Source organism: Marmota flaviventris, chromosome 18 (assembly GCF_047511675.1).
Source record: "Marmota flaviventris isolate mMarFla1 chromosome 18, mMarFla1.hap1, whole genome shotgun sequence".
Taxonomy (NCBI): domain Eukaryota; kingdom Metazoa; phylum Chordata; class Mammalia; order Rodentia; family Sciuridae; genus Marmota; species Marmota flaviventris.
Window position 1 is genome coordinate 33961731 of NC_092515.1, and position 19101 is coordinate 33980831.

At 35.5% G+C, this 19101-nt stretch overlaps 1 protein-coding gene across 3 annotated transcripts in view; it reads left to right on the forward strand.

Annotated features, from left to right (window-relative positions):
- Rbl2 (RB transcriptional corepressor like 2) overlaps positions 1-19101 on the forward strand; it is a 56718-nt gene that overhangs the window by 19141 nt on the left and 18476 nt on the right. For 2 of the 3 annotated variants that reach the window (XM_027939028.2, XM_027939026.3), the window contains exons 9-17: positions 4401-4567; positions 5848-5957; positions 7515-7618; positions 9773-9910; positions 11262-11426; positions 11909-12020; positions 16750-17019; positions 17227-17507; positions 17597-17773. In XM_027939028.2, the coding sequence (XP_027794829.2) occupies positions 4401-4567; positions 5848-5957; positions 7515-7618; positions 9773-9910; positions 11262-11426; positions 11909-12020; positions 16750-17019; positions 17227-17507; positions 17597-17773 (1524 nt within the window). The remainder of the gene's footprint in view (positions 1-4400; positions 4568-5847; positions 5958-7514; positions 7619-9772; positions 9911-11261; positions 11427-11908; positions 12021-16749; positions 17020-17226; positions 17508-17596; positions 17774-19101) is intronic. The other variant, XM_027939029.2, reaches the window with a different exon arrangement.

Genomic DNA, 19101 nt, shown 5'->3' on the forward strand with positions numbered 1-19101 from the left:
GTTCCATACCTTGCACTACCAAAAAAAAAAAAAAAAACAGGAGTTAAAGTTCAACATGTTAAATCTGAGTTATGTCTTAGGCATCCTAGTAGAGTCATTGAGTAGGCAGCTCAGAAATTCATCACTGGAGTTCACAGCAGAGGTTAAGGTTATGTATACATACATGCATATGTATATTTGTATATACATATTTTTTCTGGAGTTATCAGGATGTGGATGGCTTTTAAAGTTATGGAATAAAGAGAGATTACTTAGCAGTGTGAGTTTTAAGGACAGCTGCATTGCAAATTTTGGAAGTCTTCACTTGGAGAAGGAACAGCCTAGTATATGTATGTGTATGTGTGAGTGTGTATGTGTTTTTTTTTTTTTTTTTGCAGTACTACAGTATTTGAAGCCAGGGTACTGTACCACTCACCTATATCCCCAGATTTTTTTTATTTTATAGTTTAAATCAAGGTCTTGCTAAGTTGCCCATGCTGGCCTTGAACTTGAGATCTTCCTGCCTCCACTCCCTGAGTAGCTAGGACTAGAAGAGTACCATTGTGCCCAGCAACATCCTAGTACTTTTAAACTATCAACTTCATATCATACTTGAGTTAAAATTCCTCTTGGTTAGAATGCACAGGGAGCTTTAAGTAAGTTAAACACTTAAAACAGTGCTACCAAATAGCTCCATGTTGACCTTGAAGAGAATAGGCTGGAAACTGGTTGTTATATTCTGATTTCCTCTATGAAAATGCTGCCTGTGGGTAATGTGGTTAAATGTTGCTGGCTGCTGTTGACTTCTTACGTGCACCGGGTATTTTTCTCCCTCAATTCAGGCACAGGTTCATATACGGTAAAGAAGTTGGCTTCAAGAGAGCTAAGGCAGAGAGTTAATGCAGTTCATCTACCCAGATCATGTTATGAACTTAAAAAAAATAATAATAGGATGAATTTCCTCTAAACAAAATAAAATAAGGGTCTTAGCTCTACTGGTCTTTTTTTTTTTTTTTTTTTTAAATGAGACAAGGGACAAGGTCTTGCTAAGTTGCGTAGGGCCTCACTTTTGCTGAGGCTGGCTTTGAACTCCTGATCCTCCTGCCTCAGCCTCCTCAGTCGGTGGATTACTGGTGTGTGCTGGCATGTCCAGCTAGCTCTACTGCTATCTGAGACATATAGAAAGCATACATATTTAATGTAGAAACCACATAGATTTCTTTCTTTTTTTAAAAAATTTTTAAATTTCTTCTACTTAGTTGTACATGACAGCAGAATGCATTTCAATTCATTGACCACAAATGGAGTCCAACATTTCAATTCTCTGGTTGTATATGGTGTAGAGACACACCATTCATGTAATCATACATGTACCTAGGGTAATGATGTCCATCTCATTCTACCATCTTTCCTATCCTCATAACCCCTTCCAGCCCTCCCCTTTGCCCAATCCAAAGTTCCTCCATTCTTCCCATGCCCCACCACCATCATAGATCAGTATCCACTAATCAGAGAAAACATTCAGCCTTTGGTTTTTTGAGATTGGCTTACTTTTCTTAGCTTAATATTCTCCAACTCCATCCATTTACCTACAAATTATGCCATAATTTTATTCTCTTAATGCCGAGTTTTATACCTTGTGTGTATATATCATAGTTTCTTTATCCGTTCATCTATTGATGGACATCTAGGTTGGTTCCACAGTTTAGCTAATGTGAATTTAGCAGCTATAAACATTGGTGTGGCTATATTACTATAGTATGCTGATATTAAGTCCTTTGGATATAGACCAAGGAGTGGTATAACTGGGTCAAATGGTGATTCCATTCCAAGTTCTCTGAGGAACCTCCACACTGCTTTCCAAAGTAGTTGCACCAATTTGCAGTCCCACCAGCAATGTATGAGTGTACCTTTTCCCCCCACATCCTCTCCAACACTTATTATTGCTTGTATTCTTGATAACTGCCATTCTGACTGGGGTGAGATGAAATTTTAGTTTTGATTTGCATTTCTTTAATTACTGAAGATGTTGAACACTTTTTCATATATTTGTTGATTGCTTGTATATCTTCTTCTGAGAAGTGTCTGTTCAGTCCCTTAGCCCATTTATTGATTGGGTTGATTTTTTTTTTTTTCGGTGTAAGTTTTTTGAGTTATTTATATATCCTAGAGATTAGTGCTCTATCTGATGTATGTGTGGTAAAAATTTGCTCCCATACTGTAGGCTGTCTCTTCACCTCAGTGATTGTCTCTTTTTGCTGAGAAGAAGCTTTTTAGTTTGAATCTATCCCATTCAATAAATTCTTGATTTTATTTCTTGCACTTTAGGACTTGTTAAGGAAGTTGGGGCCTAATCTGACATGTTGAAAATTTGGGCCTACTTTTTCTTCTATTCAGTGCAGGGTCTCTGGTCTAATTTCTAGTTCCTTGATCCACTTTGAGTTGAGTTTTGTGCATGGTGAGAGAGAGAGAGAAGTTTAATTTTATTTTGCTACAGATGAATTTCCAATTTTCCCAGCACCATTTGGTGAAGAGGCTATCCTTTCTCCAATGTATGTTTTTGGTGTCTTTGTCTAATAAGGTAACTGTATTTATATGGGTTGGTCTCTGTGTCTTCTATTCTGTACCATTGGTCTACATGTCTGTTTTGGTGCCTATACCATGCTGTTTTTGTTACTACTGCTCTGTAGTATAGTTTTAGGTCTGGTATTGTGATACCTCCTTCTTCACTTTTCTTGCTAAGGATTGCTTTGACTATTCTGGGTCTCTTATTTTAACAAATGAATTTCATGATTGCTTTTTCGAGTTCTATGAAGAATGACATTGGGATTTTTTTTTATATTTATTTTTTAGTTTTAGGTGGACACAATATCTTTAATTTACATTTATGTGGTGCTGAGGATCGAACACAGTGCCTCATGCATGCTAGGCGAGCACACTACCACTGAGCCACGACCCCAGCCCCTGGCATTGGGATTTTAATAGGAATTGCATTAACTCTATATAACAGTTTTGGTATTCATGGCCATTTTGACAATATCAACACTGCCTATTCAAGAGCATGGGAGATATTTCCATCTTCTAAGGTCTTCTTCAGTTTCCTTCTTTAGGTTCTGTAGTTTTTGCTGTAGAGGTCTTTTACTACTTTTGTTAGATTGATTCCCAAGTATTTTATATTTTTTGAGACTATTTTGAATGGGGTAGTTTAGAAACCACATAGATTTATTTCTGAGCTTTTCTGTATCAAGTGAGAATTGAACAGCTTGTTCTGATGCCAGTTGAAAATTGTGCTAGGTGTTTTTAAAACTCTCTAGAGTAAGTACATTTAATACTTAGGGAAATATGGCTTGTCTTTTTTAAATATCAAAAATGCTGCTGAGGACTGGGGTTATAGCTCAGTGATGGACTATTTGCTTTGCATGCACAAGGCCCTGGGTTCCATAATAATAATAATAAAAAGATAGTATTAAGCTATTTTAAGTACTTTAATTTTTCAGAGTTTATGCAAAAATCAGAAAAGATGCTTTATTTGCAGATGTATTTATGCTTAAATTCTTTGTCTTTAAGTTGTATCTTTTTTATATTATATACAAGAATACATTTCTGGGAAGACTTGTCTATTCTAGAGAGAAAAAGTGTTGATAGAGTCCAATAACTAAAGATAGTGGAGGGGCAAAAAGATTGATGAAGATTGCTTTTCCTCAGATTGCCTTTATGGAGAATGTTTAATCGTCTCTCTGAAGGAGATTTGATGCTTTGGATGGATTTTACTTGGGCCAGATTTAATCCATAGCTTTCTTTCATTTGTCCATCTTTTGAGATTTGCAGACATGATGGTGAATATGAGCTGTCAAATTCTGTTTCTCAGACATGAGAATAATATTCTTAATTTTTAAAAACATAATGCTTATCTTTCCTTTGAGCTCAAGTTTTTAAGGAGAGATAATAGGAAGATATACCTTAAAGTTTTAACTTTTTTTTCCCTTTGGTACTTGGGGATTGAACTCAGGATACTTTAACACTGAGCCATATCCTCAGCCCTTTTTATTTTATTTTTTTATTTTGACACAGGGTCTTCCTAAGGTGCTTAAGGCTTCCATGAGTTGCTAAGGTGGGCCTCAAACTTGTAATCTCCTGCCCTAGACTCCTAAGTGACTGTGATTACAGGCATGTGCTACCTCACCTGGCTTAAAGTTTTAACTTTTAAGACACAAACATATAGTTGGCTAAAATAAATGGTGTCTTGTCACATATCTTTATATGGATAATGGCGGCTCTTAGTTGTGTTATATTTAAGTTCTAGGAAGGTGATAAATGAGTTGCTAAAATTTATTGATATTGTAAAGATAAGGTCTGATTGACTTAAATGCCTATTTGTGAAGTAACAAAGTCTTTCTTACCTAATAATTTTTTTTCACCAGTCTAAAGCACTTAGAATCTCCACACCACTCACTGGTGTGAGGTACATTAAGGAGAACAGCCCTTGTGTGACTCCCATTTCTACAGCTACACATAGCTTGAGTCGTCTTCACACCATGCTGACGGGCCTCAGGAATGCACCGAGTGAGAAATTGGAACAGATTCTCAGGTTAGTTTGAGCTCTGTCTACCTTTCCAAGATTGGGTGTTGATCATTTTCCAATTCCTATATCAATTTTTCACTATTATACCTCATTTTAATAATTGTATAGCAGTTGTATGCTCAGTCTTGTTGGTCAGCAGAGGACATAGCAATATAAGATGAATAAGCAGAAGGTCATCTTTGCTCATATTTCTCTAATGTGATATAGGAAATGGTAAACTAACAATGCAAAACCCTGTATGATAAGGTACCAAATCTCATTATCAACTATTTTACAATTGTAGAAAATGAGGTTGTGTGGTCAGTGTCAATGAGAGTTGACATAGAACTTCATGAACCCTTTCATGAACCTGAACAAATTTCTGAAAGGTGGATCAGATTTGAACAGATAAGATGAAGCTTTCTGTGTTCATAAAGCAAGAGTAAAACCACTGTTGCTTTTGAAAGCTCTCTAAAACACTCAGCCTACAAAGAAAGTTAACTGCCTCCCAACTCTAATCTTAAATACCCTCAGTAGGGTTAAATATTACCAGTAAATACTAGGTAAAATCAAAGGTTTTGCATTTGTAAAAAGGTAAGTGTGTGTCATAAATAAAATTCTGGTTATATACAATACTTGGTAATTATCTCTAACAGAATTATAACTGTTTTTTTTAAAAAATTTTTTTCCAAGCTTGTTATGTTTTTACAGTGAATGTATATATTTATGATCAAAATAAACACACAGAGGTTACAAAGGCCCATATGGTGGTATTTGTATAATCCTTCTGAATTTAATTTATATTGCTTTCTAATTAAAAAGAATCAATGACATAAACCTCATTTTGGTAAAAAAAAAAAAAAAAAAAAAGAATGTCAGTAATGATTTATGTGAGTCTGCAGTATAGGTTACATACCTCTTCCTGTTTTCTTTCAGATGTTCTTAAAAGCACCTATGTTCTCTAGGGAATCAACTGAAGGCAGTTTTTGGTTGTCATCAGTTATTGGGGATGTGCAAGTTGAGTTTGGACCAGTCATGGCATTAGTTGGGCCCCAGGGCCAAGATTGCTAAGTTTACCAAAGTGAAGGGTACAGTGCCTCACAAGATAGCATATGTACTTTTTCACTCCAAATAGTAGTCTAGCCACCTTTGTAAAGGAAGCATGGGATCTTCTGCATTAACTTGGAAAGTATATAGTGTCCAAAGATTTTACATTTACATGTTAATGAAATTACAGAGTTATAATATTTTATCCTTTCATAACCTGATACGACATTTATATTAGACAGTTTTTTATTACTTTTTAGGACATGTTCCAGAGATCCAACCCAGGCTATTGCTAACAGATTAAAAGAAATGTATGAAATATATTCTCAGCATTCCCAGCCAGATGAGGATTTCAGTAATTGTGCTAAAGGTAAGGTTTATTATTGTATTTAAGTACATGGAGTCCTTTCTTGGTAATCCAGTCAGAAACATGAAAAGACTTATGACTAAATGGAGAGGTGTAGTGTGGCTTTTTTTTCTTTTATCCAAGTGATTTCTAGGTCCCTCTCTGAAAGAAATTTTAGACTAGTATCTATATTATGTTAGATTTTTTGTTCTTTTTTTATTGGTAAATTCTTTTTCATGTGTGTGGTTTAACCACTGAGCTGCATTCCCAGCCCTTTTTATGTTTTGAGACAGGGTCTCACTGAGTTACTTAGGGCCTTGCTAAATTGCTGAGGCTGGCTTTGAACTTTCCATCCTCCTGTGTCAGCATCCAAAGCCACAGGGATTAACAGGTGTGCATCACCATGCCTGATGGCTATTGGTAAATTCTTTAGTTTTCATTTGTAAACTGGAAATTAAACAAACTATAGTGATTCTTCAACATAGTCAACCCATTTATCTATCCTTGTTCTTACTATCTCTTTTCTGAAATGCTTGGGACTAGAAGTGTTTCACATTTCAGATTTTTTTTTCAGACTTTTGAGTATTAGATGTACAAATTGAAATATCTGGGGAATAGGACACAAATCTGAACACAAAATTTATTCATGTTTTATATATACCTTATAGCCTAATACTTTAATGCAGTAGTTTTAGTGTATCTGTGTTTTGCCTGTGACATGAGTTCAGGGTTGAATTTTCAAATGACTCCATCCTGGTGCTCAAAAAGTTTCAGATTTTGGATCATTTTGGATTTTGGATTTCCACGTTAGGGATGACCAACCTGTAACTGGTACATATGCCCAACCCTGGCCTGGGAATTGTTGTCAAATTGGAACCAAGTATGTGGAATAGTAAACCAATTACATATCTCTTAGCATCTGTCAGCTTCTCATTACTGTAAATAAAACACCCGAGAGTATTAACTTAGAAAAGGTTTATTCATCTCACTGTTTTGGAGGTTCCATTCCATGATCAAGTAGCTCCATTGTTTTGGGCCTCTTGGGGGGATTCTGGATAACAATGTCAGGGAGTATGTGGTGAGGCAAACTCATATCATAAGCCAGAAAACAACAAGAAAGAGACAAGAAGAGATGGGGATCCCAGTGCCTCCAGTGACTTAAGGACTTCCAATTAGGCCCCATCTGGTAAAGGTCCCACCACTTTCCCATAGAGCCACTCTTAGGACCAAGTCTATTACATGGGTATTTAGAGGATATTCAACATCCAAACTGTAGCATCATAGAACTATTTTTTTTTTCCCAAACAGAACAAAAAGGTGAGACTCTTAATGCAGTGATATTATAATTTTTATATGCAAATTTCAGTTAGCAATTTTAGAAAAATATGAATGTTACCATGAAGAATATAAGGAATTTTAGGGATAATTGAATAAGCAATTATAGAAAAGGCATGTATCTGAAGTATGGGTTTGGTATTTAAATTTTATTTTGTGGGTGGAGAGAGTGTGATGGGCCTTCATTTTCCATGTTGTTTATTTTCTTGGTATTTGATTTTTGTGTTTTTAAAATTATTTCTACAGAAATTGCCAGCAAATATTTTCGTTTTGCAGAGATGCTTTACTATAAAGTATTAGAATCTGTTATTGAGCAGGAACAAAAAAGACTGGGAGACATGGATTTATCTGTGAGTAAAACAGTTTCCTTCTTCTCTACTCAAAAATTAAAAAAAAAAAAATAAGGTGGGGTAGAGAAGAGGGAAAGAAAGGACAGAAGAGGGAGGAAGGTAAGGAAGGAGGAAGGAGGAAGAGCCATTAAAAAGAAATGATGTATGACTCTAGGGAATAAGATTGGCATCTCAGAATAGACACAATTTAGGAAGATGAAAAGAGTTCTGGAGGTGGAGGGTGGTTATGGTTACATAACACTGTTACCATACTTAATATCACTGAATTGTAAACTTCAAGATGGTTAAATGCTGTTTTGTTAAGTATATTTTACCACAGTAAAGATTTTTTTTTTTAATCAGTTACTTTGGTGAATATAAATTTATTGGCCTCTAAATTGTAGCTGTTTTATATATATCCTTCAATATGTGCTTTACAAAAAATAAAGTCATAAGTCATAAAATAGCCCTTTAAATTCATACAGCAATTTATACACACATACACACACACATATACATATACACACGCACCTGTTTATCCCTCTCTCTGTCCCTTGGTAACCTTTACTTAGTCTGTTTTCTGGCTGTCTTTTTTTATGAATTTATTTACCTATGCTAGGTATCTCATTTAAATAGAATTAAGTACAATATTTGTCCTTCTTAGTCTGGCTTAATGCACTTCTCAGGGTTTATCCACATTCTAGCATATATCACAATTTTTCCCTTTTGTTTAAACATTTTGTTTATCCATTCATTTTATGGTGAATATTTGGATCATTTCTACCTTTTGACTACTGTGAATAATGCTGCTGTTAATATTGGTGTAAAAGTATTTGTCAAGCATCTGTTTGAGTCCCTGCTAACAGTTCTTTTGAGTTCTTCAGACCTAGAAGTATAATTGCTAGATCATGGTAATTTTTCTTTTCCTTCTTTTTTTTTTTTTTTGGTGGGGGGGCAGAGTTGGTGGGGGAAGACAGTTCTGGGGATCAAACCCAGGCTTTTGTGCAAGCATTCTATTACTGAGCCACATCCCTAACTCCATGTGGTGATTATTTAACTTTTTCAGGAACTGCCATACTGTTTGCCATAGCAGCTCTACCACTTTCTTTACATTCTCACCACCCCTACATCAGGGTTTTGGCTTTCTCACATCCTCAAAACATTTGTTATTTTTCATTTTTTGAAAAATATTTATCTTGATGGATATGAAGTAATATCTCATGGTGCTTTTGATTTGCATTTCCCTAACAATTTTTAAAATTCTAGATATTAATTCTAGATGTTAATCCTTTCTAGATTCGTTTTTTAAATTCTGCATTTTAATCCTTTACCAGGTGTCCAATTTGCAAGTATTTTCTCCCATTCTGTGGGTTTTGTTTTCACCCTGTTGGTAGTCTCCATTTAGTCTTTTTTTTTTTTTTTTTAAATATTTTTTTAGTTGTCAGTGTACCTTTTATTTATATGCAGTGCTGAGAATTGAACCCAGTGCCTCACATATGCTAGGCAAGTGCTTTACCACTGAGTCACAATTCTAGCTCTCCAGTTTGTTTATTTATTTATTTATTTAGGTAGTGTTGGGGATTGAACCCAGGGCTTTGTGCATGTGAGGCAAGCACTCTATCAACTGAGCTATATCCCCAGCCCCATTTATTCTTAATTTTTAAATTTTGATGAATTCTCATTTATCCGTATTTTTTCTTGTTGGCTGAGTAACTTTTTAATTCAAAAATACTAAATATTCATATACATTTTGAGAAACTAATAAGCAAAGCAAATCACCTCTAATTATGTCACCCTACAATAAACATGTTTTTTGGCACATGGTCATCAAGCCAGTCACCTTCTTGCCTGCCTTCCAGCTGTCTTTTTGTGACAGTGCCCTCTTACTGTGAAAACTGTTTTGTAATATCTTTTTACATTATTCTAAGCATCAGGGTGCATTTGCATTTTGGTTAGAGATGTCATATTTCATAATATATAAGATTTTTGTAAGTTCTTATATATTCCTTTATATTTTTGATAAAAGAAAGCTTATTTATAGAGTTAAGAAAGGTTCTGTAAGAAAGTAAGCACATACTTCCACTAACTCAGAAAACAAGACCTTATCTGGTATTTTTATTTTAAGTATGAAATGTCCTTTTAGAGTAGGCTAATGTTTCTAACTTTGTTTTATAGGGTGTTCTGGAACAAGATGCATTCCATAGATCACTCTTAGCTTGCTGCCTTGAGGTTGTCACTTTTTCTTATAAGCCTCCTGGGAACTTTCCATTCATTACCGAAATATTTGATGTACCACTTTATCATTTTTATAAGGTATTTTTTTCTTTTCATGTTTTTTCTAATTGGTGCACTATAGTTGTATATAGTGATGGGATCTGTTATATATTCAAATATGCACATGATATTTATTATAAGGTATTTTTTTAAACTATGATATTAATGATCATGGATGAGATGAACTTCCTGTTGTTAGTCCTTAACAACTTTTTGTTTGTTTTGTGGTATTGGCAATTGAACCAGTGCTTTGCATGTACTAGGCAAGCACTCTATTACTGATACAACTCCCCAGACCTTTTTATTTTATTTGAGATAGGGTCTCACTAAGTGGTTCATGCTGACCTCAGTCTCCTGAGTAGCTAGGATTACAGGTGTGTACCACCACACCCAACTGATAAAGGATTTTTAGAATACTGTGATTTCAGGAGTCTTACAAGGCTTTAAAAAGTAATGTGCACATCACTAGCTAATCTTGTATAGCAGCCCTTTTTTTGTTGTTGTTATGAAAGTTAAATAACATTGAGAATAGTTTGAAAAAGTAAGTTCTCTAGCTGGGTGTGGTGGCACATGCCTGTAATCCCAGGGACTTGGAAAGCTAAGGCAGGAATGTTGCAAGCTCAAGGCCAGACTCAGCAATTTAGCAAGGCCCTGAGCAACTGGTGTGACTCTGTCTCAAAATAAAATATATAAAGGGCTGGCGATGTGGCTCAGTGGTTAAGCAACCCAGGGTTCAATTCCTGGTACCAAAAATTAATAAATAATTTCCTGTCATTACAGAGAGGCATTAATCTTCTAGCTATTTACTTCTTTTGTTTGGTACTAGGGATTGAACACAGTGACACTTTACCACTGAGCTACATCCCCAGCCCTTTTTTATTTTGAAACAGGGTCTTCCTTGATGTTAACTTAGCATATGGTCAAAATTAGTTTCTATCATGTCATATATCAAATGTATAAAGGGCTTTGATATATTTTTTTTTTTTTTTTTTGGTTTTTTTTCTTTTGTGTGTATGCTGGGGATTGAACCCAGGGTCTTGTGCTGAGGCACATACCAGGCTCTTAGTATAAAATATTAACAGTAATGTTTTCATACTCAATATACAAAGGATATTTTTTCATTTACACATTTTGAAATATATCACTGTAGAAAATATTTTATATAATTTATATATATACATTATTATTTACAAGATAGTAAAAGGAAGAACCACTGTTTCAAAATCAAACTTTTGTTAAATTTGTAATTTTTGATATTTGTCTAAATATTGAAAAATATTTAAACAGATGTGCCCATTTTACTTTTATGCTTAGTAAAAATTTTTTGTGTGAAAAATCATAGTAATCATTATTATTATTAAATGAACCAAGGCCTTTTTCTTTATTTCAGGTAATAGAAGTATTCATTAGAGCAGAAGATGGCCTTTGTAGAGAGGTGGTAAAACACCTTAATCAGATTGAAGAACAGATCTTAGATCATTTGGCATGGAAACCAGAGTCCCCACTCTGGGATAGAATTAGAGACAATGAAAACAGAGTTCCTACATGTGAAGAGGTTTGTGAAAGTATCCTAACAGCTTTTTATAAGAAAAGTACATCAATATCTATCCTATTCCATTACCCTTTCACCAAACAGCATTTAAATTTAGTATTTTCCATGTAGGGGGTGAAAAGTTGATAGTTGGCATTAATATCTACCTCTGTAAATATTAACAAGAGCCAGGAATAATTTGAAATTGTCCCAAGGTTTCAGTGACAGTAAAATTCAATGGTTTTTCTTGATTCCTGATCAAGTTTCTGTTCATTAGCATAATTGCCATTCTAACTCTCCAAATCAGTAATAAAGGTTGATTCATATTTAATACCCAATTTTCAGTTTGGGAGGCTTTTTAGTTTTAGTATGAAAATGGAAAAAGCTGATTTTATTAAGGTGGAAGAACTAATGAGCCAAGATAGTTTACTTCTTAGAGTGCTACTGTATTTCTAATGAAACTGCTTCTTCAAATATTACCATTTTGTGTGAACAATTATTTATAGGTCATGCCACCTCAGAACCTGGAAAGAGCAGATGAAATTTGTATTACTGCCTCCCCTTTGACTCCTAGAAGGGTGAGTGAAGTTCGTGCTGATACAGGAGGGCTCGGAAGAAGTAAGTTCAAAATGTTAGAAGGAATATTTTGGAACCTTGCACCAAAATCTGTGATTTGGTCCCACATGAATCACTTAAAAATAATGGTTTTAAAGAATATTTAATGAGGAAAATATATGACAGAACAAGAATCTTCTTATTTGTTGTGCTGGGCATAGCACCCATGGCCTCATACATGCTAGGCAAGCACTCTACTTCCGAGTTTTATCCCCAAGCCTCAAGTTACTTTTTAAAAGGATAGGATGCTATATATTTAATGTGATCCTTATTTTTAAAGTGAATGTTTTCCTCAAAGCATAAAAATGGGCAGAAGTGGAAAAACCAACTTTTAAGAATAATTCTTGTTGGGTGATAGAATTCCCAGTGATGTCTATAATTTTTTTAAAAAGGGAAATGGGTTTTATTTTTAAGATTAGAAGAAGTAGAGGTCTTCTTAAGGTTAGAGCTGCATGAACCAATTAGTACAAATACCAGTGAGATAAGAGAACTCGGTGGCCTAAACATGTTCAGTTTTATCAGTTGAGCTGTGCTACCTGAATTAAGATGACAGCAGTGCTGGTCCAAGAAGTACAGAAAAGAGCAGGTTTGCTATGCATCTGGTTTATATTTTAATCAGCTTCTTAGATCTACTAGGTGCAAAATTTAAATATACCCTATTTGCCAACAACATGATTCTATATTTAGAAAACCCAAAAATGCCACCAGAAAACTTCTAGAACTCATAAATAAATTCAGTAAAGTAGGAGGATATAAAATTAACACCCATAAATCAATTGTGTTCCTGTACACCAATGATGAATCAACTGAAAGAGAAATTTGGAAAACTATCCCAGTCACAATAGTCTCAAAAAAACTAAAATACTTGGGACCCAATCTAACAAAAGAGGTGAAAGACATCCTCAATATGAACTACAGAACACTATAGAGAGAAATTGAAGACCTTAGAAGATGGAAAGATCTCCCAAGGTTCTTGGTTAGGCAGAATTAATATTGCCAAAATGGCCATATTACCAAAAATGCTATACAGATTTAATGCAATTCCTGTGAAAATTTCAATGACATTCTTCATAGGTTTAGAAAAAGCAGCTGTGAAATTCATTTGGAAAAATAAGAGGCCCAGAATAGCCAAAGCAATCCCTAGCAAGAAGAGTGAAGCAGGGGGCATCACAATACCAGACCATAAATTACACTACAGAGTTATAGTCACAAAAACAACATGGTATTGGCACCAAAAAGACATGAAGACCAATGGAACAGAATAGAATACTCAGAGACAAACCCACATAGAGTTATCTCATACTAGACAAAGGTGCCATAAACATACATTGGAGGAAAGATAGCCTCTTCAACAAGTGGTACTGGGAAAACTGGAAATCCATATGTAGCCAAATGAAACTGAACCCCTATCTCTCACCCTGCACAAAACTCAACTTAAAGTGGTTCAAGGAACTAAGCATTTAGACCAGAGACCCTGTGCCTACTAGAAGAAATGTAGGCCCAACTGTCCATCGTGTCATTTTAGGAACTGACTTCCTCAAGGAGACTTCTAAAGCACAAGAAGTAAAATCAAGAATAAATGGGATGGTATCAAACTAAGAAGCTCTTCACAGCAAAGGAAACCATCAAGAACATGAACAGAGAGCCAATAGAATGGGAGAAAATCTTTGCACCTTATACCTCAGAGCATTAATCTCCAAGATGTACAAAGAACTCAAAAAATCCTAACACCAAAACCCTCAAATAACCCAATCAATAAATGGGCAAAGGAACTGAACAGATACTTCACAGAAGAGTAATATGAATGATTAAAAAATATCTGAAAAAATGTTCAACATCACCAGCAATTAGAGAAATAAACTGAGATTTCATCTCCAGTCAGAATAGTAATTATAAAGAATACAAATAAAAATAAATGTTGGCGAGGTTGCAGGGGAAAAGGTACACTCATAGATTGTTGGTGGGACTGCATATTGGTACAACTACTCTGGAAAGCAGTATGGAGTTTCCTCAGAAAACTTGGAATGGAACCACCATTTGATTTCGTTATTACCACTCTTCAGTATATATCCAAAGGACTTAAAATCAGCATATTACAGTGATGTAGCCACGTGAATGTTTATAGCAGCTCAGTTCACAATAACTAAGCTATGTAACCAACCAAGATGCCCTTAAACAGAAGAGTAGATAAAGAAAATGTGGCATATACACAATGGCATATTACTCAGCCATAAAGAAGAATGAAATTATGGCATTTGCCAGTAAATGGATGGAAATGGAGCCCGACATATGCTAAGTTTAATAAGCCAATCCCAAAAAACCAAAGGTTGAAGGTTCTCTCTGATATGCAGATGCTAATACACAATAAAGGGGGAGGAAGGAAGAATATAAGTTCATTGAATTAGACAAAAGGGAATGAAGGGAAGGGAGTAGAGATGGGAATAGGAAATACAGTAGAATGAAGCAGACATAACTTTCCTGTGTTCATATAGGAATACATGACCAGTGTAATTCTACAACATGTTCAACCACAAGAATGGGATCCTAATTAGAATAAATTAAACACTGTGTATGTATAATATGTCAAAATACATTCTACTGTCGAGTGTATCTTAAAAAGAGCAGATAAAAAATTTATCACAAAAATAAATTTACATGTAGGAGATAACACTACTTTTTCTTTTGGTGCTGGGGATTAAACCGAGGGCCTTGCACATGCTAAGCACATGCTCTACCACTGAGCCACACTCCTAATCCCACAACTACTATTTAAAAAACAGTTTTGTAAATTAAGCAAGTTGTGTATGGTTGAATGCCATTCAAATATTCTTGTTCTAGATCAGTTTGATAAGTCCTGGCTGTAGAAGGATCAGTTTGTATTTTGCAGTACTGGCGATTGAACCCAGGGCCTCACTCATGGTAGGCAAATTCTCTCCCACTAAGCTACATTCCTAGCCCTTTTTTAAATTTTGTTTTGAGTCAGAGTATTGCTAAGTTTCCCAGGCTGGCCTTGAACTTGCAGTTCTCCTGCCTCAGCTTCCTGAGATTACAGGTGTGTGCCACTGTGCTCATTTTAGGAGGATCAGTTTTAAAGTCAAGAATCACTCTAGTCAGTGCAGTCAATAAATATGTATGATCAATATGAAAACTTGAAGAGGATTCACAGTGGCTTAACCATTTTCCTGCTTATTATCAACTCGAATATATCTATGAATCTTAACACCTATTCTTTCTCATGTTTCTATAGTCTTTCCTTCCCTAATCTATGGATTGGGATTTGACATTAAACTTCATTTTCCTTTAACTTATCAGTTGTCCATTTTTCTCAGTGTTAAAAAAAAATATCTCACACATTCTTGCTGATTCTGTAGTTTTGTACCAAATGCAGACCTAGTAAGTTTATTTTTGTATCATCAGGTAAAGTTAAGGCACAGTCTCTCGGCACTTACTCCTGTAAACCCTCATGATCTTCCTACATATATTTGTAAATTTAAAAACCTTCTGATATACAGTTTTTACAGGTGGACATGGAAGAGGGAAAGGATTGCTTCCTTCTTAGAAATAAACATTGGTTTGAATATTTAAAAATAAACTAAGCTGTAATGATTAGTGTTTTTGAAGTAATGAAAAGTTTTGGAAATAGTGTTAATGATTGTACAATGTTGTAGATGTACTTAATGCTACTGAGTTGTACACTTAAGAATGGTTTTTTAAAGTGGCTAATTTTATGTTACATATATTACTACAATTTAGAAAGATTAATAATATACCATAACCCATTGGTTTACACAACTTAAATGGGTGAAATGTATGGCATGTGACCCATATCTCAGTACAGCTGTTTTTTTTTTAAAAAAGAAAAGTATTGCTGGACTTGGTGGCTCATAACCTATAATTCCAGTAACTTGGGAGGTTGAGAGGTAGGAGGATCACAGGTTTATAGACAGCCTCAGCAACTTACCTGAGACTGTCTCAAAATAAAAGGGCTAGGCATAACCTCAGTTCAATCCCTAGTATGCCGGGGAGGGGGGACAATTCTAAGCTTACTTGAATCTAAACCGTGAATGTCCACCTTGCTGAAGAGCATAATATTGAGATTCAGTGATTCTGTTTATGTAGAAAAATACTAAGGTGAAAATTCATACACAACTGGAAAATGCTGTCAGATGTGATACTACCATCATGTTCCCCTTATCAAGTAATGGCTTTGCAGTGAAAGCACACTGTGCACGGATGTTAGAATTTCAGTATGGGCTGGGGATGTGGCTCAAGCCGTAACTTGCTTGCCTGGCATACGTGGGCACTGGGTTCGATCCTCAGCACCACATACAAATAAAATAAAGATGTTGTGTCTACTGAAAACTAAAAAAAAAAAATATTAAAAAATTCTCTCTCTCAAAAAAAAGTATAGAAAAATAGTAATTTCTTAACTTTCCTCTGTATCATGGAGTCTTTGTAGTAGAAGACAAAGCCTAGTTTTAGTGGAAAGTGGAATAGAGAAGGCAGCACAGTGAGAAAAATACAGAAACATTTCTTCATAAAATTTTGCTTTCAGTAGTGTTGACCTAAATTTTTTATTAGTTGACTGTAGGTACACTATGACTTCTGTAAGTTTTATTTGCTTTTTAAGTTTTTAATTATTTGAAATACTGTAGTTATTTTGAACACAAGAGCTTCGATGGAAGTTGATTTGTCTCATGTTAAATGGTTTATTTGATTTGTTTTGACCTAGGCATGACATCTCCAACTTCATTATATGATAGGTACAGCTCCCCAACAGCCAGTACTACTAGAAGGCGGCTGTTTCCTGAGAATGACAGCCCCTCTGATGGAGGGACACCTGGGCGCATTCCCTCACAGCCCCTAGTCAATGCTGTACCGGTACAGAATGTATCTGGGGAGGCTGTTTCTGTCACACCAGTTCCTGGACAGACTTTAGTCACCATGGCAACTGCCACTGTCACGGCCAACAATGGACAGACAGTGACCATTCCTGTACAAGGTAAGGAAGAGTTGGATATTGAGTTCTCTGGCATTTATTGGAAAGTTACTTGAGGTTTGGCTAGAGGAGTAATGTCTGGAATAGAGAAGTGATGGGGAGAGGAACTTTAGGAGGAAAGAAAAAAAAGGAAACCTCTGCCAAGAGAACCTCATATTTTCAACATTTTCTTCTTGTCTTTTTTTCCCATGTTGTAACAAACTGGTGTAGGTATTGCCAATGAAAATGGAGGGATAACATTCTTCCCAGTCCAAGTCAATGTTGGGGGGCAGGCACAGGCTGTGACTGGCTCCATTCAGCCCCTCAGTGCTCAGGCCCTCACTGGAAGTCTGAGCTCTCAACAGGTGACAGGAACAACTTTGCAAGTCCCTGGTCAAGTGGCCATCCAACAGATTTCCCCCGGTGGACAACAGCAGAAACAAGGCCAGTCTTTAACGAGCAGCAATGTTAGACCTAGGAAGACCAGCTCATTATCGCTTTTCTTTAGAAAGGTAATTTTTTATGTATACCTTAACCAGAACATGAGCTGGGGATATATAAGTGTTAAACAAAATTTTAAATATTCTTATTTATTTATTAGGTATACCACTTAGCAGGTGTCCGCCTTCGGGATCTTTGTGCTAAACTAGATATTTCAGATGAACTGAGGAAAAAAATTTGGACCTGCTTTGAATTCTCCATAATTCAGTGTACAGAACTTATGATGGACAGACATCTGGACCAGTTATTAATGTGTGCCATTTATGTGATGGCAAAGGTGAGTGCCATTCAAGGCTAAAAAGGCAAGGGCAAAGATGTTATGTCATTTCTCCAAACATTTACTTATATGTGGTGCTGAGGATCAAACCCAGTGCCTCACGCATTCCAGACAAGTGCACTACCACTGAGCTACAGCCTCAGCGGTCAGACTGTTTTCTAATGTACTGTACCATTTTCCACCAGCAGTCTGAGGAGCCTTAATTTCTAAATCGCTTGGGATTGAACCCAGGGCCTTGTGCATATATGAGGCAAGCACTCTACCAACTGAGCTATATCCCCAGCCCCATAATATAACAATACTTTTTTTTTTTTTTTTCCCATCCTTTCCAGGGATGGAAGTCAGGGGCACTCGACCACTGATCTACATCTCCAGCACTGTTTTTTTTATTTTATTTAGAGATAGGATCTCACTGAGTTACTTAGGACCTCATGCCTGGCCAATAATACTTTATTTAAATTAATGTTTTTAGTTGTAGATGGACACAGTACCTTTATTTTATTTATTTTTATATGATGGCAAGGATTGAATCCAGTGCCTCACACATACTAGGCAAGTATTCTACCACTGAGCTATAAGCCCAGCCCCACAATACCTTTTATCTTTGTTTTTAAAAAATATTTTTAATTTATTGAGTTGAAATTCACATTACATATACTTAACCATTTTAACTTAAACAGTTTAGTGGCTTTTAGTATTTACTATTCAGTGGCTTTTTGATATTTCATATCAATGGAATGGTATAACAATGGAGTTGTGGCTTAGTGGTAGAATACTTGCCTCGTAAATGTGAGTTTCAATCCTAGCACCACATAAAACCAAATAAAGGCACTGAGTCCATATACAACTTAAAAAAAAAAAAAAACCCAAAACGTTGACCTTTTGTGTATTGCTTCGTTCATTTGGGATAATGTTTCCAAAGTATATCCTTGTATCAGTACTCCATTCCTTGTTATAGCTGAAATAGCGTCCATTGTGTGGTTACATTAGAATTTATCCATTCATTCATAGATACACATTTGGGCTCTTTCCAACCCTTGGCTATTATAAATAGTGCTATTGTGAATATTTGTGTACTTGTTTGAGTGCCTATTTTCAATTTTTATTTAAATTTTTTTTATCTTGGGATAATGTCTAAGTTGCTGAGGCTGGCTTTGAACTTGCAATCCTCGTGTCTCAGTCTGGAGTTACTGGGATTACAGGTGTGTGTAATCACACTTGGCTGTTTTCAGTTTTTTAAGAGTTTATACATAAAAGTGGAATTTCAGGGTCATATGGTAATTCTGTTTAACATTTTGAGGAATCATCATTTTACATTGCTCCTAGTA